Here is a 27,473-nt window from a genome sequence, read left to right as displayed (position 1 = left end):
TGGGTGATTTTTTTTTTTTTTTAGGATTTTTTTTAAGCATTCTTTATTTTTGTGGTGCAAATAGTTAACACAAGCTCTTGCCATACCTCAACAGCATATACACGATAGGTAAAGTACACATATTAACACGTTTAAGGCATAGAGGGTCACTGCACACATTTTTTGAAGTTAGGTAGCTAGGTAGTCACAGGGGAGTCAAACAAGTATATAACATAACATATTATGTGATCTCTAGAAGTCACGTAGATATGAGTGAGTGTGAGACAGAGTGCTGTATAAGCTTATAAAAACATAAAAGTACATTATAAGATAATCAAGCTGGATATCGGTAAGTAGCTTTGAAGAAGATTAAATAACATGAAGTGAAATGAAATGAAATGCCACCAGGCAGATCGCGGTACATTGGGTCGTCATCTGCGATAATCAGGGTGGGAATGACCGCTATGTAGAGCCGGTTGGGCTGTACCTTTACCAGCGTTTATGTCCGTGTGGCGGTGCATGCCGCCAGAGTGTCTCTTGGTGAGGCTGTCTGCGGTGAGTGCCTTCCATGTCTTCCGTTGTGTGGAATTAGGGCAGTCGTCGTTGCTTGTGTCGTGCGTGTTACCGATAGGCAACCTTTTCACAGACCTGGTCGGGGTGAGTACGGATGTTGTGCTGTACAGTCTATGTCCAGGTACGGGTAGCGGTGTGAATGAGCTGTTACACGGGGATATCTTTTCCGGGCCTTCCCCCTGCGATGGTCTACGGTCTCGGTGATAGGAGGCAGAGGTAAGGCTTCTCGCTTGGGACTTGTGCTGAGTTTGCGGTGCGAATAGGCAGTAGAGTTGTAGGCTGCCATCTTCTCATCTCCACCATAGTTGCATGCTGAGGGTGGTCACAGATTCAGCTGTGTGTTGTGTGGGGTCATTGGCACGGCCTGCACAGCCCACTTCTAGCGGCCTGTGGGGAAATTTCATCTCGTTCGGCCATTTTGTTGAGGCCGCGTGGTAGTCGTTGGAGGTCGGTGCCGAGAGACCCAGGTGCGCGTTAAAGGAGTTTGCCTGCCTGGTGGGGACCGGGATAACCGCCACCGGTCCAGAGGGGGGGGGTGAACGGGTCCGGGAGGGCCCCAGCTGCGTTGTGATTCATTTTACCCGGGATGGAAAGCGAGGCAGCGGCTGTCTGCTCCACTCCCCCCCCGGATAGGCCTCAGTCCCCAAGCCCCAGAGCATCACGCTGGGACCCAGATCCACCCGATATCGGGTGTTCTAGCTGCACCGGGACATTCCAGGATCTTGTGCCACGAGTTTCAGGGTATTTCAGGCTGAGGTAAGTGGGCATACGCCCAATATTAGCTGGATTCCCCAGGAGCCGTAGTGACTTGCAGCCTGCTAGCATGGCCGCCCGGCCCCGCCCCCCCTGGGTGATTTTTGATATGTTTCTCACCCAGATCAGGGCTACTTGGGGGTACCTCATTTAAAGGTGTACCTATCATATTCTGGGGTACATCCAAGACTTGGGGGAAAAATTTATACGTTTTAATGATTTTAACAGTTAAGCAAAGGGGAGGAGATGTGGGGGAGGTACAGTCTATGTGATTGGGCAATGTAGTAATTATTGTAGTTGCCTCCCTTGCATGGGAGAATCACATAAAAGCAGAGATGGTGTTATTAAAAATCCGTTGACTCCCAGGCTATGTGTCGTTTAGTCCTTGGGAATGGGAATTATGCGGTTTCCTGCCTTCTGTATGCTGAATCTTGGTTACCAGCGGAGGACTCCTGGATTAACCCCTGTTACTCCGCTACAGAAACCTATTGGATAATTCGGCTTAATACCTTGTCACCTAAGGGTCTGAATGAAAAGTGTTCCTTTACAGTTTTTTTTTTTTTTTTTTTTTTTTTTGAATAGCCCAAAAACATTTTCATATGTGTTTCATAGTAGGAAGGGGCAATCAAACAACTGGTCTAGTAAAGATGTCTTATGCATGCCTTTGAACACTTCATTCCAATATTATCGCATATATACTGATGTTCTTTTAAATTAAAATATAATATATATTTTAAAGTTATATATATTTTTGACAACAATGTATAAATATAATCTTTTTGATCTAGTGTAAATACATTATAATGAGACTTTAGGAGAGATATAAATGCATGGAATTAAAATTTGGAGGATGTACATAATGTTATGTTCTTGAAGTATACCATGCTAAATTTAAAATGATGTATTATACATTGATCACCACACATTGGTACTTAAAGTCTTTTTTACACTTATATTTAAAACTCATTATCAACACATAGTTTGTGACATACACATAACACACTATCTAATAAATGTCTTGACACATGAAGAAAGTTGTTTTTCTCATGATGTATTATCACTGTTTCTGCTTTGGAACTTAAATGTATTCTCCCTATTTATTTTTCAGTAAGGGCAATTATATTTGCATGAATCTCTTTATTAGTATCCGGAGGTTACACCTCCTTTTAAATATTTGAAGTTCACACACTGTAAATTCCACTGATTTAGTTTTTTTATTAAATCAATATAATGCCTCTATTATAAATACACTCTTTCTTTCTCTGTCCTCCTCTATCTCCAGGTGTCCCCTTCCTGCTGTTCCGTCCGACCGCGTTCCGGTTGCTATCACAACACTTCAACAAAGAAGGAGTTGTAGAGAACTAGTGAAACTTGTCCCTCTGCGTCGCCAGTACACGCGGGAGTAACTAATGAGACTTGAGCTTCTCTGGTTGCTCTGGAAACGTGGTGCGCCCGACCAATCCACTCACTCTCTCCTTTACCACGTGGGCTGTCACCCGGAAGTAATCAAACAAGCGTGGATGCGACCGAGGCGCGTTCGGCGGCGGCAGTGAATGAGCATCACCTGGATACGTAAGTATGTACCTGATTATTGTGTCCTATATAAGCTTGTGTTTAATAGTATGTTATTTGTATCCTGTAAGCTCCATGAAGGAGATGAAACGTTGATACTATTCTGGAATAAAAGAAGAAATCCATTTGAAAATCCTTGGAGTGCCGGTATTTTTGTTGATTTATTGTTTGGCTACCAGAGCACCAGGTTCCACCTTCTTTTAAGTTGGAGTGCAGGAATTTCCTAAATTTTTAAATAAATATATATATATATATATATATATATATATATATATATATTTTACAGCTTTACAGTATATTCTTCATGTAATGAGAGATCTCTTTTCACCTGGCGATAAAGTGTCTGCACACTGGGTCCAAACCATGTTGGTTTTGATCCACTATTTGTCATCCCATACCTTAAGGGCTACCCTACTCAGCGGTAAAATTATTTTACCATTAGGGGCGTGGTCTGGCCATCGACCTGAATAAACTCTTGTTTTGAGAGATCCATACAATCCGCTCAGAATCCAGCACCTACCGTATGCATCAAGACCTGAAAAGCATCCAAGCTCACTGCAGAACCGGCGCCGGAACGAAACAGCCGTCAAGAAGCGTGGCCACTGGCAGGAATCACATCCCAGTGTATTGGAGCTGATGGCGGCTCCCCGCCCGCTACCGGACTCACAAGATGGCCGCCATGATAGCCCATGCGGCTCTCCCTCCCCAGTGTCCATGGCGGGGGATGATGAGGCTGACTTCCACACGGGGGAGGCAACCCAAATCCTCCAAAAGCTCATGGAGGTAAAAACCTACCTCGCAAGCGAGATCTTCCACAGGGTGGAATCAATGGTACAGGCGCAGAACACGGCTATATCACATGCAGAAATCATGGCCCAGGAGATAGACCAGCTGGAGATGCAGGTTGATCTATCGAACCACTCCAGGCGGAACAATCTGCGCGTTCGGGGCCTCCCCGAGTCACCTAACAAGGGGCCGTTAGCCCAGAATATGGAGTAATACAGATAGCATCAAGCACAGCTTGAACTTTGGGGAGGTGGGATTCCCAGTCTGCACTGTGGATGACGACATCCAAATATGCTGTAGCACAGCTATCATGGGGTTTAATAATTCTGTCAATCATTCGTGGAATGTGGCAGGTGCCTCATGTAACCCAAATGGCAATACATTGTACTGAAACAGGCCACTGGGTGTTGAAAAGGCTGTCTTTTCTTTGGCTCTTTCAGTGAGAGGGGCCTTCCAGTAACCCTTTGTTAAATCCAAGGTTGTCCGATAATGAGCTTTACTCAGTCTTTCTATTAACTCATCAACTCTGGGCATTGGGTAAGCATCAAATTTTGAAATGACATTTAGCTTGAGGTAGTCATTACATAACTTCCATGTGCCATCAGGTTTTGGCACCAATACAATAGGACTGCTCCGGTTATTCTGGGATTCTTCAATGACTCGAAGTTTTAACATGGTCTCAACTTCTAAGTTTATAACCTCCCTCCGGGCTTCAGGAATTCTGTAGGGTTTGAGATTTACTCTTTTCCCTGGTTCGGTCATTGTCCTGTTTGATCACCTCAGTCTTTACTGGAACTACCAAGAAAACATCCCTATTTCTTTTGATGCAATCTCTGACATCTTGCTTCTGATGTACAGACAAAGTATCCGATACGTTCACCTCTGGCTCTACTATTGAAGGTTTTAAAGCGTTTAAAGTCTTTCCAAGGCTTTAACAGATTTATATGATACAACTGTTCAGGCTTTCTTCTTCCTGGTTGTCTGACTTTATAATTGACATCACTTTTTCTATTATTTCATTTGGTCCATGCCAAGTCACAAGGAACTTGTTCTCCACAGTAGGGACCAGAACCAAGACCCTGTCTCCAGGCTGGAACACTCTGACTCTAGCATTACGATTATAGCTGTTTTTCTGAGCCCGCTGGGCTTCCAGCATGTGTTCCCTGACAATAGGCATGATTGTGGCCATTCTATCCTGCATTTGAGCTATATGCTCAATTACACTCCTGTGGGGAGTAGTCTCCTGTTCCCAGGTCTCCTTAGCAATATCCAGTATCCCCCGGGGATGTCTTCCATATAACAATTCAAAAGGAGAGAGGCCTGTGGAACTTCCCTAATGGAAAACAGTAGATATGGCAATAAAAAAATACAAAAAATTCCCATATGCATCACTTACCTTATGTAGCATACTCTTAAGGGTTTTGTTGAACCTCTCTACTAAACCATCTGTGGGTGATATACTAAGGTCTTAATAAATATAACCTGTAAGAGCCTGCAAAACTCTTTTGTGACTCTGGACATAAAAGGGGTCCCCTGGTCTGTCAGGATTTCTTTAGGGATACCCACCCTACTGAACATCAACACAAGTTCCTTAGCTATTAATTTTGCAGAGGTATTATGCAAGGGGATGGCCTTAAAGCGGCACTGTCATGCCGAACTTACCTTTCCTCAATCTCTTCCTCTTCTCCGCCTCTCTCAGGATCTGTTATTCTTTTCTTCCGTTCTTCTTTAGTTTTCTTTAAAATTATAAGACAAAGTAGGGACTCTTTGCCTTATGGAGGATTCCTCCGCTTGACCAGCTCTGACCAGCGGAGGAGCAAAGTGTGCTTCATTTCCGCTGGTCAGAGCAATTTTCCCATGCTCCCTAGCTTTCCTCCCTGTTCCCACAATGCTTCCTGTAAATATTGCCGAACGTCCTGTCACTTAGACAGAACGCCGGCAAAACTGCCGAATTGCATCCTAACAGAATGAGAAGAGTTTCTCCATTGGTGTTAGGATGCAATTCGGTACTTTGTTCGTATCGGAATTTCATTCTAATGAATGAAACTCCGATCCTATTCATTGCTGTGGCTGCATCTTGCAGCCGCTTAGTAGATAACTCCCTAATTCCCACGGTATCAGGGAGCTATCTACTAAAAGGCTGAAAGACCTAAACTGGTCTTTCAGCCAACTTTACTAATACTAAGTAAAGATTACTTAGTATTAGTAAATAATATGCCCCTACTCTCTATACCGCGAGTAGGGGCATGTCTAGTAAGCAGTGAGCAGCCTGTGGCTGCTCACTGTAAAAAAAAAAAAAAAAAAAAAAAACACCTAATAACCCCCCCCCCCCCCTGCGCGGGGGTTAAAGATGGGGGGGACATACTGTCCTCCCCCCTGGCCCCCACCCCTGCGCGGTGGGTGGGGGCCCTAATAAAATAAGGGGGGGGACCTACTGTCCTCCCCCCCCCTGGCCCCCACCCCTGCGCTGTGGGTGGGGGCCCTAATAAAATAATAAGGGGGGGGACCTACTGTCCTCCCCCCCTGGCCCCCACCCCTGCGCTGTGGGTGGGGGCCATAATAAAATAATAAGGGGGGGGACCTACTGTCCTCCCCCCTGGCCCCCACCCCTGCGCGGTGGGTGGGGGCCCTAGTAAAATAATAAGGGGGGGGACCTACTGTCCTCCCCCCCTGGCCCCCACCCCTGCGCTGTGGGTGGGGGCCCTAATAAAATAATAAGGGGGGGGACCTACTGTCCTCCCCCCTGGCCCCCACCCCTGCGCGGTGGGTGGGGGCCCTAATAAAATAATAAGGGGGGGGACCTACTGTCCTCCCCCCCCTGGCCCCCACCCCTGCGCTGTGGGTGGGGGCCCTAATAAAATAATAAGGGGGGGGACCTACTGTCCTCCCCCCCCCCCCTGGCCCCCACCCCTGAGCGGTGGGTGGGGGCCCTAAATGAACCCCCCCCCATCAAGGTGACTAGGGGTCCCAAGCCCCTAGTCACCCCCCCCCCCCCACCCAAAACATTCTATCCCCTACCTACCCCCCTCACCCTAAAAATAGTGAGGGGGGAATAAAATAACTAACCTGTAAAAAAAAAAATTAAACTTACCATTTGACGTCTTTTTTTTTCTAAATTCTTCTTTCTTCAGCCCCCAAAAAGGGCAAATAAAAATCCATCATACCCGTCGCACTTTTAAAAAAAAAACCCAAAAAAAAACGAGCGCAAAAAAAAATTAATCCATGCTCACCCATGGATGGAGGGCAGGCCGCGTACTGAGCTCCGCAGGGCGGGTCAAGGCTTATATAGCCTTGCCCCGCCCTGCAATTAGGCTTAGAACACACTGATTGGTTGGTTTAAGCCAATCAGAGTGCTCTGTGTCATTTTACACAGCGTGGGAAAATTCAAAAGAACTTTCCCACGCTGTATAAAATGACAGATCACTGTGATTGGATGGTTTTCAAGCCATCCAATCACAGTGCTCTGTCATTTTACAAGCGTGGGAAAATTCCAAAGAACTTTCCCAAGCTTGTAAAATTACACAGAGCACTGTGATTGGATGGCTTTAAAACCATCCTATCACAGTGCTCTGTGTCATTTTACAAGCGTGGGAAAATTCCAAAGAACTTTCCCACGCTTGTAAAATGACACAGAGCACTCTGATTGGCTTAAACCAACCAATCAGTGTGTTCTAAGCCTAATTGCAGGGCGGGGCAAGGCTATATAAGCCTTGACCCGCCCTGCGGAGCTCAGTACGCGGCGTGCCCTCCATGGGTGAACATGGATTAATTTTTTTTTGCGCTCGTTTTTTTTTTGTTTTTTTTTAAAAGTGCGACGGGTATGATGGATTTTTATTTGCCCTTTTTGGGGGCTGAAGAAAGAAGAATTTAGAAAAAAGAAGACGTAAAATGGTAAGTTTAATTATTTTTTTTACAGGTTAGTTATTTTATTCCCCCCTCACTATTTTTAGGGTGAGGGGGGTAGGTAGGGGTTAGAATGTTTTGGGGTGGGGGGGGGGGGGGTGACTAGGGGCTTGGGACCCCTAGTCACCTTGATGGGGGGGGGGTTCATTTAGGGCCCCCACCCACCGCTCAGGGGTGGGGGCCAGGGGGGAGGACAGTAGGTCCCCCCCTTATTGTTTTATTAGGGCCCCCACCCACCGCGCAGGGGTGGGGGCCAGGGGGGAGGACAGTAGGTCCCCCCCCATATCTTTATTGAGGCCCCCACCCACCGCTCAGGGGTGGGGGCCAGGGGGGAGGACAGTAGGTCGGTCCCCCCCTATCTTTATTTAGGGCCCCCACCCACGCTCAGGGGTGGGGGCCAGGGGGTAGGACAGTAGGTCCCCCCCCCTTATTATTTTATTAGTGCCCCCACCCACCGCGCAGGGGTGGGGGCCAGGGGGGAGGACAGTAGGTCCCCCCCCTTATTATTTTATTAGGGCCCCCACCCACCGCGCAGGGGTGGGGGCCAGGGGGGAGGACAGTAGGTCCCCCCCCCTATCTTTATTTAGGGCCCCCACCCAGCGCTCAGGGGTGGGGGCCAGGGGGGAGGACAGTAGGTCCCCCCCCCTTACTATTTTATTAGGGCCCCCACCCACCGCGCAGGGGGGGGAGGACAGTAGGTCCCCCCCCCTTATTATTTTATTAGGGCCCCCACCCACCGCGCAGGAGTGGGGGCCGGGGGGAGGACAGTAGGTCCCCCCCCCCTTATTGTTTTATTAGGGCCCCCACCCACCGCGCAGGGGTGGGGGCCAGGGGGGAGGACAGTAGGTCCCCCCCCCCTTATTACCATTTATGTTTTTACAGTGAGCAGCCACAGGCTGCTCACTGTTTAGTGGACATGCCCCTACTCGCGGTATAGCGAGTAGGGGCATTGGGGAGATTTTAATCTCCCTTGTGCTATTATGGGGGTCATATTGACCCCCATAGAGTGAGGGGGGGACCTGGGGGGCTTATGAAGTGGTGGGGAGCACAGCACAGCTCCCCACCGCTTCTGTCTTTACATATTACAAGGAGGGAGCTGCACGTCGGTAGCTCCCTCCTTGTAATAAACTGATCGAACAAACGAACACTGATGCACAGTGTTAGTTTGTTCGTCTGATTTTTTCTATTCATTCATTCATTCGTCTGTCTGATGAATGAATGAATAGGTGAAATTCCCGTTCGCATGTCCAGGTGTTTCACTGGGCATGTGCGGGAATCTCAGTCTGTGTAGTGTGGGTAGATGACGTGTCCCACAGGGACTTCACCTACCCACACAAAGATGGCGGCGCCCTGAATAAAGATCGGGGCAGAAGATACAGATTTAAAAATAGGTAATCTGGGGGGCTTAGGGGCATTTGGGGGTGACTAGGGGGTCAATTGGATGTAGTGGAGGCGGGAGGGGGGTTAAAAAAAAAAAAACGGGATTCGGCATGACAGTGCCGCTTTAAGGTAGCGAGTTGCATAGTCCGATATGACTGGTATATACTGGTGCCCCCTAGCAGACTTTACCAGTGGCCCCACTAAGTCCATAGAGATCCTTTTAAAAGGCACATCAATTATGGGTAAGGGTACAAGTGGACTACGGAAAGTCTTGAAAGAAAACCCTGTACTGGCACTCAGGACATGATGGACAATAGTTTGTTATAGCAGCAAAAACTCCAGGCCAGTAAAACCTTCTAAGGACTCTCCCTCTCGTTTTTTCGACTCCCAAGTGCCCACCTAATATGTGGCTGTGAGCCAACTTTAGTACTGTGTTTTGGTAAGTCTGGGGAACCAACAGCTGCTTAATAATATCTGAATCCTTCTTTTTTTTTTAATTTTAAAATGTGTTAAATTAGGTTATTTTGTACTTCAAAATAGGGGAATGGCAGTGCTTCTCCTGGCTGATTAGCAACCCCATTTACAACTTTAATATCATTTCTAGCTGTCACTAAAGTGTGATCTTCGCACTGAGCACTTTTAAATTACCCGGACTCATCCCAACATCAATTAAGTAATCATCCTTGTCTGTAGTATTAGTAGCCTCCTCACTAGTTTGAGCTGGGTTATCTCCTATTAATACTGGTTTAGGGCAGTATCTTTTACTTTTTCTTATTTGTCTGTCATAGTGGTCAAAACCCACATCAAAATTAGAAAAAGGGAACACAATATCCTCTGCAGATTGACTAATTTCTGCTGAACTTTGGCCTGTCTTTTGTACAGCTGCCCACAATTCTAGAAAATTAGGAAATTCTCTACCGATCACTACCTTAATGGGCTAATCTAGGTACTACACCCACTCGTTACTTTAAATCCCCATACTGGGTTCCAATATTTACTTCAGCAGTGGGGTATTCCCTTTTATCACCATGAACACAGGTAATGCCTATTTTCTGAACATGATCAGGTTTTACAGAAGGTATTATAGACTCTACTACCAATGCAACCTTACTACCTGAATCAAGTAATGCTTTAGATATTTTTCCATTCACAGTTACACAGCATTTATGAGGGTTATCATAGTCATTAACAGCACATTTTTTATATATACTACGTGTGTGTATATAATTTTATTTTTTGGGGTATTATAACAGTTTGACTGTTCAAAAACCCCCCACAAAGGCCTACCATTTGTAAAAGTAGACACTCCAGGGTATATCATAAGGGGCATATTGTGCCTTAGCATGCCCCCATTTTTCCACCAATATATGCCTAAGTATGTGGTAAATTATTTTGGGCATTTTTTTTTACATACAGATTGCATTTTTGCTGGGCATTTTGTATATTTCATATGTGCCACTAAGTTCAAAACCCCCAAATTATGCTCAGCGAAGTCTTCTGAGTAAAAAGACATCCCCAATGAATGTCTTTGGCACTATTTTGTGAAGCTACAGTGCCATATAGGAGACCAAGCCATATCCGTTTTTACCGAACTTTGAATTTTGACGCTGGGCCTATGTGCAATTTCCAAGCATCTTCGCAGGTTTTAAATTCAAACTACCCCACAAAGGCCTACCATTTCTTAAAGTAGACACCCCAGGGTATTTCAAAAGGCATATTTTGAACCTTAGCGTGGGATCATTTTTCCGCTAGCGTGTACCAAGTGTAGTGGTAATAATTTTTTTTTTTTTGTCTGCCTTTTTGACACACAAAGTGAGTTTGCACAGTATATTTTGCAAACCTTATGTGTACTACCACTGTATAATACTTAATATGTTGCTCAGATAGGTCTGCTGAGTACAAAAATACCCCCGTATGTACCTTTGCCAGGTATATGTGGACATCGGAGGGGCACATTTGGGACACAGCCATTCCATTTCTTTTCAAACTTTAATTTTTTACGCTGTGCCCATGTCCCATTTTAGAGTATTTTACCAGGCTATATAATCCAAATACCCCATAAAGCCATACCATTTCTTAAAGAAGACATCCCAGGGTATTTCAAAAGGCATATTTTGAACCTTAGCGTGGAATCATTTTTCCGCTAGCTTGTACCAGGTGTAGTGGTAATGAGCATTATTAAATGTATTTTTTTTTACTTTTTAAAATTATTTTTTAAACTTTTGTTTTGCTTATTAATTTTTTTAAAGTTTCCTAAACTTTCGTAAAACTTTTTTTTTACAGATTTAACATTTTTCTAAGCTTTTTTTTTTACTGTTAACCCCTAACTAGCAGTAAGCAGCACTAACAGTAAATTCCCCATTTTCCCATAACCCCCACCCACCCCAGCTAGCAAAATATTTAATTATACAATATTTAAATTAATTAAATAAATTCATCCCCTGAGGATTAAAAAATAAATAAAAGTTAATCGTCAGGGGTTGAAAAAAATTTAGATCATAGTATAATACTGTGATCTGTATTTTGGTCACTGTAAGCAGTGATCGACTGGCAGGGAAGGGGTTAATTTTTATTTGAATTGGGTAAAGGGTTTATTTTTTTTATTTTTTACTTAAACGTTATTAAAACTTTTTAAAGCTTATTTTAAAACTTTTTTTACGTTAACCCCTAGTTAGCCTAACACTAAATCCCCCAATTCCCCACTAACTTCCACCCTCCCCAGCTAGCTAAATTTATAATTTTAAAATATTTAAATTAATTAATAAAATAAATTCAAGATTAAAAAAAAAAAATCAGATCATAGTAAAATGTAATCCCTGCCAATTGATCACTGTAGTCAGTGATCAATTGGCAGGGAAGGGGTTAATTTTTTATTAAAATGGTAAAGGGGGGTGGGATTTTAAATAAACTTTTTTTTTCAACAGGGGGCAGGATCACTGATGATCCGTCTTCCTGCACTTCACAGTGAACCCGGAAGTGCAGGGAGGCGGAAGGTGAGTATACACAGCACATGTGCTCGCTCTGACATGCTGTCAGAGCGGGCACATGTGCTGGGACAGCCCGATCCGGTGCTCCCGGTCTGCCTCTAATACAGAGGCAGACCGGAGCACCATTAACCCCGCGATCGCCGCGATCTCGGGTTAATTTTAACGGGTGACGGACGAGGTCAGTCACTCGTCGTTAAGGGGTTAACTCATGGATGGCATTGTGTATCAGGGCTCTTTTGACCACTGAAAACAATCTCTGACACCTGTGATAATTTGATTTGCCAGGTGAGCCCAATTTAAGGAAAAACTACTAAAGGAGGGTGTTCCACATTATTAAGCAGAGCACCGTTTTCATGCAATATGGGGAAGAAATATATCTCTCTGCTGCCGAAAAGAGTGAAATAGTTCAATGCCTTGGACGAGGTATGAAAACATTAGATATTTCACGAAAACGTAAGCGTGATCATCTCACTATTAAGAGATTTGTGGCTAATTCAGAGCACAGACTGGTTCGTGCAGATAAAGGCACATTGAGGAAGATTTCTGCCAGATCCATGTATCGGATCAAGAGAGCAGATGCTAAAATACCATTACATAGCAGCAAACAGATATTTGAAGCTGCTGGTGCCTCTGGAGTCCCACGGATATCAAGGTGTAGAGTCCTCCATGAGTCTTGCAACTGTGCATAAACCTTCTATTCGTCCACCACTAACTAATGCTCACAAGCAGAAACGACTGCATTGGGCAGAAAAATACACGAAGACTAATTTTCAAACAGTCCTGTTCACTGATAAGTGCCGTGCAACCCTGGATGGTCCAGATGGATGGAGTAGTGGATGGTTGGTGGACGGCCACCCTGTTCCAACAAGGCTGTAACGTCAGCAAGGTGGTGGTGGAGTCATGTTTTGGGACGGAATCATCGGAAGAGAGCTGGTCGGCCCTTTTAGGGTCCCCGAAGGTGTAAAGATGACCTCTGCAAAGTATGTGGAGTTTCTGACTGAACACTTTCTTCCCTGGTACAGAAGGAAGAACTATGCTTTCCGTAATAAAATCATCTTCATGCATGACAATGCACCATCGCATGCTGCAAAGAATACCTTTGCATCAATGGCTGCTATGGGAATAAAAGGAGAGAAAGTCATGGTCTGGCCTCCATCCTCCCCTGACCTCAATCCTATTGAGAACCTTTGGAGCATCCTCAAGCAAAAGATCTATGAGGGTGGGAGGCAGTTTACATCTAAACAGCAGCTCTGACATCTTGCAAACAAATTAAAGCAGAAACTGTCCAAAAACTTCAATGGATGCAAGACTTGCGAAGCTGCTATCAAATAAGGGGTCCTATGTTAAAATGTAATGTGACCTGTTAAAATGTTTAAAAAGTTCAAATGTTATAAGTTTGATTGAAATAGCTTTTGATTTCAGTAAATATGCTGCAAACACAACAAATGACAATTTTCAGTTCTTTACAACCTATAAAGTGTTTTGAAACTTACTGTGCGTAATAATTTGGAACAGTAAGTTTAAAAAAAATACTGTTATCATTAGGAGGTTTGTTCAATACAATTTGAATTGTGTTCTTAATAGTTGATAACAAGAGAATTATGCTGACTGTTATTTACATCGATTTATTTAGGTAAATGAGAAAAATATAATTTGCATAATAATTTGGAACTGGGTGTAATGCATATATGATTTCATTAAAAGTGGATTTTGAGATGTGTGTGTGTGTGTGTGTGTGTGTGTGTATATATCTCAAAGTACACTTATAATGAAATCATATATATTTACTTTTTAGCAGTCTGGGGGACTGTCTGACAGCTCCTAGATATTGTGGCGATGTGATCATGGTAATCACATGACCCTGGAGGGGCCGGGGTGGCCAAAACTGCTGTAGGGGGACTGCTGGGATCTCCGGTAGTACCCCCCGACCGTGATCACTAGTCCAGGGCTCCTATTTGCCGCGGTTGTACTAGGGACATCTGCGGACGTTAACCGTTATATATATATATATATATATATATATATATATAAATTAAAGTACATGGGAGGGGGAGGAATGGTAGGGGTTAATTTATTATTTTTTATTTTATTTTATTTTTAATTTTTATCTGAGTGCCTCGACCTCTCAAGGCACTGAGTACAGGCAGAGCATCCGATGCCTCAATGCCGGACTCCACATAGAGCAACCTGGAAATTATCGCTCTGGGGGGAGTGATCACCCGGTGTTCTCTGATGGCCAGGCAGTGAGGGGGGGGGGTATTGCAGTGATGTCTCAACATCCTGGCAACGCTGCAATACCATTAGAGCTACTGGTAGCAATCATGATCACTTTCAGGGCTCTAATTCTCCGCAGACATATCAGGTACGCCTGCGGTCCTTAAGGACCGTTTTTTTTGTCAGACATCCGAGGTCACTAAGGGGTTAACAGCTGAATATATCTGGGTGAAGGTAGGTCAGGTTTCTAACTTAGAAATCATAATTAGCTAAGGAATATTCCTTGTTTTAACAAACAATGTTGATCTTTTGACCAACATTCAAGTAGGTGAAATAAACTCAAAAAAACAAAAGCACATGGGGTACACTAAAACATATCATTTAAAAAAAGGCAAATTTCAATAAGTTAAGGGAAGCTTTACAACATAATGACTGGCATAAACTCATTAGTGAAAAGAACACTGAGGATAAATGGATCATCTTCCATCAAGTATTAGTAAGGTACATTTCTCAGTATGTACCATTGGGAAATAAATATAAAAGAAACAAATTAAAACCAATGTGGCTTAGTAGAGAAGTAAAACAAGAGATTAAAAATAGGAAAATCCAAATCCAATGCATCTGATAAAAGATATAAGGAAGCAAATAATGCGTGCAAAAAGGCAATTAGACTTGCTAAACTTCAAAATTATAGGTAAAGAGAGCAAAACCAACCCCAAAGCATACATTACAAGTTAATAAATTCTAAAAAAAAACAAAAAAACTTGAAAGTGTAGGTACACTAAAAACTGAAACGGGGGTGTTAGTTAATGAAGACCAGGAAAAGGCAGGAATTTTAAATAACTATTTCTCCTCCGTATATATTAAGGAAGAACCCATGGCAATAGATGTGCAAATGATGATGCTACTAAAAACTAAAAAAAAAAAAAAACAGAATAATTGCAATTGGTTAACTCAAGACAAGGTGCTGCAGCAACTAAAGAAAGTTAATATAAACAAAGCTCCAGGGCCTGATGGTATCCATCCACGTGCACTTAAGGAACTAAGTGTAGAAATAAGTGAACCTCTGTTTTTAATCTTTCAAGATTCTTTTCTTTCAGGAAGTGTTCCGGAGGATTGGAGGAAGGCAGATGTGGTTCCTATATTCAAAAAGGGTTTAAAATCCTTGCCTGGAAATTATAGACCTGTAAGCTTAACTTCTGTGGCTGGGAAAATATTTGAAAGGTTATTAAGGGATAATATTCAAGAATTCCTTGAGAAGAACATGGTTATCAGCAAAAATCAGCACGGTTTTATGAAGCACAGGTCATGTCAAACTAACTTGATTGCATTCTACGAAGAAGTAAGTAGAAGTATAGATCAGGGTGTTGCAGTGGATGTGATCTATTTGGATTTTTCCAAGGCATTTGATACAGTTCCACACAAAAGATTAGTGTTTAAACTCAATGAAATTGGTATAGATGAAAATGATTGTTCCTGGGTAGAACATTGGCTTAAAAACAGAGTACAAAGAGTTGTCATTAATGGTAAATTTTCAAGCTGGACAGAGGTGGCACGTGGTGTCCCTCAGGGGTCTGTTCTGGGACCCCTTCTATTTAACATGTTTATAAATTATCTTGAAGACAGCATTGAAAGCCATGTTTTAGTGTTTGTATGATTTTACAAGTTTTGTGTCATCTGAAATGTGAGCAAGATATTACTTTGCTGCAGCGGGATTTAGATAGAATGGGGGACTGGGCACTCAAATGGCAGATGAAATTTAATGTTGAAAAATGCAAAGTTATGCACTTCGGCGTAAAGAATACACAAGCAATGTATACCCTTAGTGGAACCGAATTATGGATAACAACACAAGAAAAGGACTTGGGAATTGTTATAGACCACAAACTATGCAACAATGTGCAATGTCAATCGGCAGTGGCCAAGGCCAGTAAGGTATTGTCATGCATGAAAAAGGGCATTCATTCTCGGGACGAGAATATCACTTTGCCTCTTTATAAATCACTGGTTAGTCCACATATTGAATATGCTGTGCAATTTTGGGCACCTGTTCTAAAGAAGGATATAATGGCACTAGAAAAAATGCAGAGGCGGGCTACAAAATTAATAAAAGCAATGGAACATATCAGCTACGAAGAAAGGTTAGCAAATTTAAACCTATTTAGTTTAGAAAAACGTCGCCTGAGAGGGGATATGATAACATTATACAAATATATTCGGGGCCAATACAAACCATTGTGTGGAAATCTATTCACAAACCGGACTTTACATAGGACACGAGGCCATGCGTTTAGACTGGAAGAAAGAAGATTTCGTCTAAGGCAAAGGAAAGGTTTTTTTACTGTAAGAACAATCAGGATGTGGAATCCTCTGCCTGAAGAGGTGGTCCATACAGTCCATACAGATGTTCAAACTGCTACTGGATGCATACTTGCAAAAACAGAATATTCAAGGATATAATCTTTCAATGTAGGGTAATAACTGCTTGATTGAAGGATAAATCTGACTGCCATTCTGGGGTCAAGAAGGAAGTTTTTTCCTAGCTTGTTGCAAAAATTGTGCTTCAAACTGGGTTTTTTGCCTTCTTTTGGATCAACAGCAAAAAACAAATATGAGGAAGGCTGACCTTGATGGACGCAAGTCTCTTTTCAGCTATGTAAATATGTATATGTAATATATGGTTATAAAAATGCCATTCCTGCAGGTGGAATAATTAAACAATATATTCACTGGTAATTTGCCAAAATTAGAATACTGAACTTTTACCCATAGATATTGATTTATTCTAAATTAAGGATAGTAATCTTTAATTAGGAAAGTTACAATTCTCCAAACATAAAATCTGGTTAGAATTATTGTTATTGGTCCTTGGATGAGAAATGGTTATCTGATCTGGTATGAGACATATTGTATTTGTCATTGCAATATAAAAGGTAATTGCCTGTGAGGATTGTAGCCAACAATAAATGAGTTAATTCAGTGTGATTTAACTGGCAACTAAAAGTTTGTATTGCTTTGTGCTGTGCTACTGTTAGATACTGTATTTTGTGTATAGGAATTTCAAACTGATGCTATGTAAGAAATAGTTTTGCTGATTTCAAAGTGAAGTGTCATGTCATAAATGTTGTTGAAATTTGCATCTATGTCGAAATAAATGTTATTTAGCTGTCTGTAAACTGTGTTAAACTATTGCCATATTATATAAATATGTTCTACATAAATATTCACTGATGATTGTCATGCATGTTACACATTATTATCACAATAAATTATATTTCTATAATTAGTTTGTGATTAATGTGTGAAATACAAATCCTCTAAGAACATACTCCAGGATCTATAAGAGTTAAAATAGATGGTAGCTCTTGGCTTTAAATTAATCAAGGGGAAAAGTGCCAATATATAAATTTTTGATATAATAAAAAAATTTATATTTTTTTTATGAAAATGTTGTTTTTAATATTTCTCAACCCAAGAAAATCCTCACCAAGTATTACTTTTCTGAGAGGGTAGTAGATGCATGGAATATCCTTCCAGCTAAAGTGGTAGCGGTTAACACGGTGAAGGAGTTTAAGCATGCGTAGGATAGGCATACGGCTATCCTAGCTATAAGATAAGGCCAGAGACCTAATAAGAGTATTTAGAAAACTGGGCAGACTTGATGGGGCAAATGGCCTTTACATGGAAATTGATGGTCTGTCTAAAAGACTTCTGTTCCTGGCTCCTATATACCAACCTGATCTACGCTTATCAACCTGCTTTGTTATCAATTTACTTTATATTAACAACCTCTCTATGTTAATAACCTGCTTTATGTTACCACGCTTCTTTATACCAACCTGATCTACACAACGAACCTGCTTAATACCAACCTGATCTACTCTACCAACCTGCTTTGTTACCAGCCTGGTGAATACCAACTTGATCAACTCTACCTGATTTCTTAATACCAACCTGCTTTACTTTGCCACCCTGGTACAAACATTCCTAATCGGCAAGCCTCACTCTTGAAGGCTAATAAGGACTTCCTTTCCGGTTTCTACGAATAACCAGAGACTCTCCAACCATAAGTCAAGTAACTCTTCTACAGATAATTATATATATGTCTGCATGTAATCCCAGATTCCCTAATTACAAAGTGTAATTTACCTGCATTATCAGTGCTCCTTCCAAACAAGGGGCTGATTCTCTAAACTTCTATTATACTTGCAATTCTGTATCCGTTCTGTTCTTTTCTGTTTTACTTGTCTCTCTAAAAACCTATAATTTCAACTATAGGTTTTCTCACTATCAAAATATTTATTTTTAATAACCTGTCTGGGAAATATTGCCTAACTATTTTCTGTTATCCCCTTCTATCTATTACCTATAATTTCACTTATAGGTTCTCCTTCTACCTATAATCTCACTTATAGGTTCCCCTGTTACCTTATACCTGTCTGGGACATATTGCCTAAATCTCTTTTTCAGTTCTCCCCTTTTCTCTTACATTACTCTAGATAAGTTCCTTCCTCCTCTTTGACTTGCTAGGTATACTAAATTGTGTGTAACTATGTCAAAAGTTATGGGGAATGTGTCTTGGTTCGATTGTTACATACACATGTTTAATTTCTTCTTTTCCTACACCATATACATGGTTATATGTGGCCGACCACCCTTACCCAACATGGCGGCTTATGAACGTCCATCTACGTCACTTCCGTGTGACGGACAGCATTCACTAATGTCATTAACAGGAGCCAATGTAGACAAACATTGCATCATTTCTGGTGCAATGCTGGACCCACTGGACACCTGAATTCACTAATTGAAGCCCACAGCTTTTATCCTCCTTCTCCTACAGAGTGCTGCAATTGTGGAACAACCTCCCGCACACTTTAAAATCTTTCCCAGGCCTAGAGTCCTTTAAGAGGTTCCTCTCTACATACCTTAAAATAGAATGCACGTGTCATGGTTAATTATAAATGCCTTACGTGTTCTATGTTAAATTTTGTATATATTATGTATTTAATATTGTTTTTGTATTTTATTGTACCATAATGTATCAATGCAATGTTTTGTGGACCCAGGACATACTTGAAAACTAGGGAAATCTCCATGTATCTTTCCTGGTAAAATATTTTATAAACAAATAAGAATTGTGCGGGAGGTACTTTGGTCTTACGGTTATGATGATTGTCTCGACAGTACTGTACAGGGAGTAGTTAATATGGATGTTTAACTGCTGGATAGCCTGATACATTACTGACTAATATGGCAACATACTCTGCTTAAAAGGTTAATCATCAAGTTGGCATATATGATACAATCACTTGTATATGAGGGGAGGCTGACCGGTCCCTTATTTGTTTGCAATAACACAAGTATCTGTTCCCTTATACAAATTGCTTCAGTATAAGGTGATGTTGTACTACAAGTTAGTTTAGGAGCATTATATTGGAAGTATCGTGCAGGAGATGAAGGGATAGGAGATATGTTTTTATCCCCCTTATGATTCCTCTCAGGATATGCCTTAGCTTTCCAAATTTAGGCTCTCCTAAATCCGTAAGGAGTCCCTAATAACATCATTAAGATGTGACAACTGACAATTTGGCAATAACGTTATTGCTCGGTATAAGTGTACTATGAAAAGTCCTGTGCTGAACTGGTAATGATTTTGATCATTCACTTATATGGCTATTTTGATAAAGAGAAGGGAAAAATCTGAATCCCCGGAATTGTCAAAGACAGTTGTTCTGTATTTGGACTATTATGATCCATTATTTCCCCCCCGTTTCTCTAGTATATAAAAAAAAAAAACATGTAGTGTTGTTAGTCTGATAAGCTTTTAGGCTGTCTTACAGGGCTGTATACAAATGCTAAATGTCAGTGCAATATATGTAGAGTCCCTGACAAGTACTCCTGTCTGTCTGTTAAGCTCGATATATGTCTAAATTGGAATCTTTTATGGTTGCTCCCTGCCAGTACAGAGACTCCTGGAAAAAAAAAACCTTGTTCCGATTGAACTAAGCTGCCTGATGACATTACATTAGTATTCCATTCTTACGACAAAATATTTCTCATCACAATTATCTAAGGCTGTTCAATATACTGATTCTAAGACATAGCCTTAAATTACCTGTACTCAGCCAACAAAAATGGATGCATGTCTGTAGTGTAAGGAATGCTCACAGCACAGACTGCCGAAACAAGGCTAGAACCCATATGTGCTCCTCTCCCTCCTTCCATGTGCAAGTAATAAATTCTCCTCCAGCCCTTGTCAGCCAACATTTGAACCCATTGTTAACCCCTCCCCTGCCAGCCAACCTCCCAACCAAGTGGAATGTAAGTTCTAGCGTCTGAATGCCTATGACTAAAAAGAGGCTTGGGCAGGCATTGTGTGTATGTGTTGAGTGATGCAAATTGCATCACTAAGCTCAGACACGCCCACATAGGCATGTCGTTACTGATTCCTATAGAGAATGGATCATTAGTGGACAGTCTAGCTGAAATACAGGAAGCAAGGGAAAGCATAGGGGGAAATTACATGCAATCAGAGGAAGAGCAGAAAAGATTAATAAAGGCACTTCTAAAGCTAATGTGTACACTAGGGAGAAAAGCTTTACTGACACTAGATTTACTGTTGGGGCATGGGGAAACAAGAATTTGCATTTTTTTCACAGCTCCTTAAATGAAAAGGTTTTGGTGTATAGATTATGCTCCTACACTCTCACTGATCAATTCTATGTCATTTAGGCATCAAATAACTTCGCTTATGCAGCCTTAGACACCCCTCCCATGGCTGTGACTTGCACAGCAAACATGGGAAAAACAAAACAAAAAAAAACATAGATTAATTGTCAGAGAATTCAGCAGTTACACTGCAGTGGCATGACCTATACACCAAAACCACTTTATTAAGTTGTTTTGATTCTTAGTGTCGTTTTAATTCTGTCAGATGTGGTGAATTACATGCCTACTTAAATTGCTATGGCAAATGTGATAATGTTCATATCGATATAGTTAATTATTGCAATTGTTGATTCTGTCTTTTTATTTATTCATTTATTTAAAGGCAATGGTCGCTTGCTACCCAGGAAAAGGGACAGGATATGTGCGACATGTCGATAATCCAAATGGAGATGGAAGATGTGTCACATGTATATACTATCTGAACAAAGGATGGGATGTAAAGGTAGAGTTATATTAATAACGTTGTCTAAGGATGTTTTCAGAATCTACAAACCGATCAAGGTAGACAATTGTGCCTAAAATTAAATGGAGAGCAGTCCTAGTAAGGACTCTTTCTCCCCATGCCCATGAACCACATGCCCATGAGGGTTAAGGCAGTGCTAGAAAATAATGGTGGCCGTTATATTGACACTTTTGGCCCAATTTTGGACATTTCCACCTTTGTTGCCAACTGTTTAGACATTACTGGCTGCGTGTTGCGTTATTTTGAGGGGACAGCAAATTTACACTGTTATACAGGCTTTACACTTACTACTTTACAGTGTAGCAAAGTCATTTCTTCAGTGTTGACACATGGCAGCACAACAATAGGTAATACCCAAGCTACAGTCAAGGGAAGGAAAAGAAAACTCAGATTGCCAATTATATAATGCAAGTGTGTTAGCACAATCAAACCAAACGTGACACTAATTGCAATAGATCAACTTATTTGTTAGATGCAGAAAGGACAGATCTGCAAAAAAGATCATATTGACAAGCCTTTGTCTATACGATAATGGCTTGTAAAAGTATTTGAAGACTGCCAAGTAGCTGCTTTGCAAATTAGTTCTGGAGAAACGTTTGCTGCTGCTGCCCAAGATGAAGGTAGAGATCATGTAGAGTGTGCTTTCAAACTTTCAGGGATCCTTGCCTTAGATGCTTTATAGGCTTGGATAATAGCGGAGACTATCCTTGGTTGCTTCATCTAAGTGCTGCTTCTAAGTGTGTGGTTGGAAATATTCTGGAGAGTTTTACAGAAGCTTCAACTGTCTAAGATTTGTGCTAAATTTTCTTTTTTACTGTTACAGGTAAGATTCATCTGTAGGAAAAGGTTACTGATTGCACAAGGTTTGATTTCCTGTTGGTAATTACAAGGCATTTGATTAGTTAGCTACTTGCTATTGATTGCTGTTTAATTAGCTATTGTTTGCAAATAAGCAGAGGCCTACCCAGGTGTTAAACATTCCTAGTGGGGGATGATTTTAGGAGTATATAAGGGTTGTTGTCATTAGCTTGGGTAATATAGTTTGGTTGCTTCATCTAAGTGCTGCTTCTAAGTGTGTGGTTGGAGATAAACTGGAGGTAATCTAAAGGTATTCAGGAGGAGAAATAAAAAGTTAAGATTTGTTGGATTTAAATTATTCACCTCATTGGAATGGCAGACTTGGTTCAATGTAATAGTTGCTATGCATTTGTTTCACGTTCCCTTTGTTGGAGGTTTGGTTGTTGTCTAATCTGTAGACAGTTCTCTATCAGCAGCAGGAGATTGTATTTTTTATAAGTCTGAGATTTGTAAATTATCTGGTAAACAAACTCAGGCTGGAACTGCTGCAAAGCCACTGCCGCAGAGACATACTAGGAATGGCAGATGGATCACTGTAGGATCTGGTAGACTTGTGGATAAAAGTCATATTGCACAGTCTGTTGCTCTACATAATTCATTTTCTGCACTTTCAGAGTGTAATGGTGTTATGGAGAGAGGCACTGAGGCTAGTGGTGTTGTGGAGAGAGGCACTGAGGCTAGTGGTGTTGTGGAGAGAGGCACTGAGGCTAGTGGTGGTGTGGAGAGAGGCACTGAGGCTAGTGGTGGTGTGGAGAGAGGCACTGAGGCTAGTGGTGTTGTGGAGAGAGGCACTGAGGCTAGTGGTGTTGTGGAGAGAGGCACTGAGGCTAGTGGTGTTGTGGAGAGAGGCACTGAGGCTAGTGGTGTTGTGGAGAGAGGCACTGAGGCTAGTGGTGTTGTGGAGAGAGGCACTGAGGCTAGTGGTGTTGTGGAGAGAGGCACTGAGGCTAGTGGTGTTGTGGAGAGAGGCTTGGAGACTATGGTGAGGCCTAATAGAAAGCAGTTGTTGGTGGGGGATTCCATCATAAGAGGTGTGGAGATGGACAATGGTGGTCTTGTGAGGTTTCTTCCCGGAACTACTGCTCACAGAGACAGGAGACGTATCTCTGATATTGTTAATCGAGCAAAGCAGGAAGGCAAATTGGATGTCCATCTAGGGACAATTACTTGGCTTGCAATGAGGTTTCAGAGGTTAAGGAAGTTTTTTGTGTTTTTGCCAATGATATACGGCAGGTTGCTTACACACTGTCATTCTCTGAAGTTCTGCCTGTGCATAACACTCAGAACAACAGGCGGATGCGTGTTAGGGACTTTAACATTTGGCTTGGTGAATGGTGTCGGGAGCAAGGATTTGGCTTTATTTCTCATGGTAGCTCTGTTTGGAATGGAAATAAACTGTACAAAAAAGATGGTTTGCATTTTTCTCAAAAGGGAACAAATGTTCTCAGTGAGCAGTTCAGAGGTTTTGCTAGGATGTATTTAAACTAGGAGGGGGGCAAAAGGGTGATAAAACATCAATCCAATTGTCCCCCAAAACAAGGACAGAAGGTGCCTTAAAAAATGATAAGCTTAGAGTCATGTCTACAAATGCTCGCAGTTTAGGGAATAAGATCCATGAACTTGTGGCAATAATGGTGACTGATAGTGTAGATTTAGTCGCTGTTACTGAGACATGGTATAATGAGAAAAATGACTGTGACATAGCAATACCAGGGTACTCTTTATATAGAAAAGACAGGGAAGACAGGAAAGGGGGAGGGGTGGTCCTGTATGTGAAGGATAGCATAAAATCTAGCCTAATAAAAGTTAGTGAGGCGAACATAGAGTCCGTTTGGTTTACGTTAGAATTTGGTAATCACACAGTAATCACACAGTAGGTGTGATTTATAGTTGGAATGCCCCCCTTACTTACAATATTTAATTTTGTACCGATTTTTTTCATCTAAAATTAGGGGTGCTCGTTATACTTGAATAAATATTAGCCCAGCAGAAGAGGGAGGGGGTGCTCCGATAATACCTCCCAGGACCGCCGGGCAGCAAGCGTTTACACTGACACACACATTGATACAAACAGGCATACTATACTGATACACACATATACTCACTAACACACACACACGAACATACTACATGATTATTTGATTTGTCCTTTAACAGAATCTGCCTGGATGCCTCACTGTGCCGGCACACATCTAATGATGTTTGTCCTCTCATTTATTTTTTAACCCAGAATGTCCAGGTCAGCTGTTAGGATATGACAAAATGATGTAGTCCGGCAGCCACTAGCTCTCTGAATATCACCAGGCATGTTCGCTCTTCCAGGCTGGCGGAGGGCAATATGTTAAAAAAAAAATCTGCAGCTCCTCCAGCTCCCCAGTGTAAATCTCGCGAGACCCGCGGCCGTCAGAGCTGGCCGCGGGTCTCACGAGATTTACACTGGGGAGCTGGAGGAGCTTCAGGGAGGTGAGTAAACACTTGCTGCCCGCCACCCCAGGACCGCCGGGCTTGTAATGAGCCCGGCGGTCCTGGGAGGTATTATCGGAGCACCCACTCCCTCCCTCTTCTGCTGGGCTAATATTTATTCGAGTATAACGCGCACCCCTAATTTTAGATTAAAAATCGGTACTAAATTTTGCGCGTTATACTCGAATAAATACGGTAAAGGGCACGTACTGCAGCTGGTTGACCCTTAGTTCAACCAGCCACCACCGTTCGTTTAGGCAGATATAAGCAATTTTGTGTGTTTAAACTGGTATGTATATGAAGTATGCAATTCTGGGAAAAAAAAAAATATATTTTTTTAAAACTGGTTTATTTGTGAAGTATTAGTATTAACTTACACAAATTAAGTTTGTATAAGCCATCTGTGTGTTACACATACTAATAAAAAATAGGATGCTGATTAAAATTAAACGTTAAACTTCTTAAATATAATGTATGATTTGCTTGTTATATTTGATACATATCATATATGGTTACTTATTGCGGGTTAAGATATGTTGAGTTATTCTGCAAGTATAACAGTAACGTTAAGTCTTAACATACATTATGTACATGGGGGGGGGGGAGGGGAGAGCGATATTTCGCTGCAATCCTCCCCAGAACGCGTACTACGCCTATGTTATATAGATGTTCCACATGAGAGTACATTATCTTAAAATTCTCATACCCCCAGGAATCCGCATGTCCTCGGACGGTCCACCTTAGGCTAAACCCCCCTACTCAAGAGACACCCGAATTCTCTTACACAGAACCGGTGCGCAATTTTACGGCAGGTATGTTGGTAACACGCTTTTTCTACAAGGCCATGGTAGTTAATTCCCTGCCCCTTAGTCATAGAGGTCCACGAGGCCAACTCCCATCCTCCACTTCGAGGTACTTTACGCCCCTCGGGCCAAATCATAGTTAGCCGCCTCGCAATTATATAGAGAGGGCGACACCTGTCACTACCAACTCCCCCCCCCCCCCCCCCCCTTTCCATCCCTATTTACCCTTGGAGAGGCAACAACCCGTTTTCACTGAGCAGGTTACCATACCCCTCGCGCCAACTCATAGATAGAGCCTCTCTAGCCACTTGGCACTAGCAGGGCCTCACCTGCCACGAAACCTAGATTGAATTTTTCGCCATCTGGTACTAGCTAGCTACCGGCTATTCTCCAACAAACCACCAACAATGCCTATTTTTACTTTCAGTATGTCTGAAAGCACCCTAGCACCCCGGCTAGGTCACTTACCCCGACACGTAAGGACGACATAGGAAGTCCCTCGTCCATCAGATCGTGGACTATCCCTCGCATCACGGCGGAGTTGCGCAAACGCAGTATCCCTTTCCCGGCCACGGCCAGGAAAGCAGAACTGTTCAAGTTGCTTAGAACAAATACCCTTATTACGGACGCAGGGGAAGGCACTAGTAGCTCCCAGTACCCGACTCTCCATGCTATGGTTGCCTCCCTAATTTCCTCTATGGGGAAGGTCAACGACAGACTGGAAAGGCTGGAAGCACGCAGCTCCATCATAGAGCCACCTGTGCCTCTCGTAGCAGCCCCGATCATACCCACAGAAATAGCGGGTAATCCTATACCTAACAAGGCAGCGGCAAACGTTATTAACCCTGCCCACATGGTTCCGGCTAATCTTAAAAAAGACATCCTGGAGGGCAAGGACGTTAACTTGGTCTCGTTGCTCATTGCCTCCCAGGATGTAGTGGAAAACCGCTCTTACGACTACGGGGACATCTCTGTGGTTCTGAAAGCCAGAGACCCCAGACTCAGTAAGAAATTGACCATTCCCGATTTTGTCCTGTCTTTTGGTATCTTTAGGGATATCCTGTGCACAGTTCATCCGCATAGGAGAGAGGAACTGGACTTATATATGCATAAGCTGGTGGACCTGGGTAGCAAATATGGTGGCTACACTTTTTACGACTACCACAAGTCTTTTTCATCTGAAGTGTCAGCCACATTGTCCCAGTATGGCATCCAGATGGATTGGAGCCAACTGGACAATGAATTGTTCCTCAGACACTTTGCGGGGCTCAGGACACCAGCTTGTGCCATATGTACGTCACCCGCTCACTCAGCTTATTTGGGCCCTCTCTGCCCGGACAGCGCTCCCAGCACGTCCCTACAGCACCCCTTTAAAGCTGAGAAACAGACCAGAGACAAATTGGGTCGTCCGGTAGTGTACCTAGGCAAGTCACAAATTTGCAACAATTTTAATGAAGGCTCCTGTGGTTACAGCGCTTGCCGCTTATTACACGTGTGCTCACACTGTTTTCGGGCACATGCGAAATCCATGTGCACAAATAAAACGTTTCAGAAACCTTATTTGTCTCCAGTGAACGTTCCTGCATTTGAACACATGCTGGCCTCTCACCCCTCTAAACACCTGGTGGAATTTTTATGCACAGGTCTCACCCACGGGTTTCACACGGGGCTCATTCATATGCCAACAGGGGTGTTAGAATGTCACAATTTACAGTCAGCCACTAATAACCCTACTGCAGTCACAAACTTGCTACATTTGGAAGTAGACCAGGGATTTGTCATTGGGCCTTTTGGTAATCCCCCCTTTTCCAGCTGGAGAACTAACCCTATCGGGCTGGTCTCAAGCAAAAATTCAGATAAACAAAGGCTCATCATTGACCTATCCGCACCTCACTCTTCAGCCATCCCCAGCCTAAACTCATTGATTCCTTCTGAAGAGTTTTCCTTACAGTACTCCACTATTGACCACGCTATTGCAGCTACCAGGTCAGCAGGGGTGGGGGCCTG

At 42.5% G+C, this 27,473-nt stretch overlaps 1 protein-coding gene across 2 annotated transcripts in view; it reads left to right on the top strand.

Annotated features, from left to right (window-relative positions):
* Positions 1–27,473, top strand: part of EGLN1 (egl-9 family hypoxia inducible factor 1) — a 243,618-nt gene that overhangs the window by 46,260 nt on the left and 169,885 nt on the right. For both annotated transcript variants that reach the window (XM_063443384.1, XM_063443385.1), the window contains exon 2: positions 21,202–21,321. In XM_063443384.1, the coding sequence (XP_063299454.1) occupies positions 21,202–21,321 (120 nt within the window). The remainder of the gene's footprint in view (positions 1–21,201; positions 21,322–27,473) is intronic.

Source organism: Pelobates fuscus, chromosome 2 (assembly GCF_036172605.1).
Source record: "Pelobates fuscus isolate aPelFus1 chromosome 2, aPelFus1.pri, whole genome shotgun sequence".
Taxonomy (NCBI): domain Eukaryota; kingdom Metazoa; phylum Chordata; class Amphibia; order Anura; family Pelobatidae; genus Pelobates; species Pelobates fuscus.
Note: the sequence above shows the minus strand (reverse complement) of the source record. Positions and strands in the feature narration are given on the sequence as shown.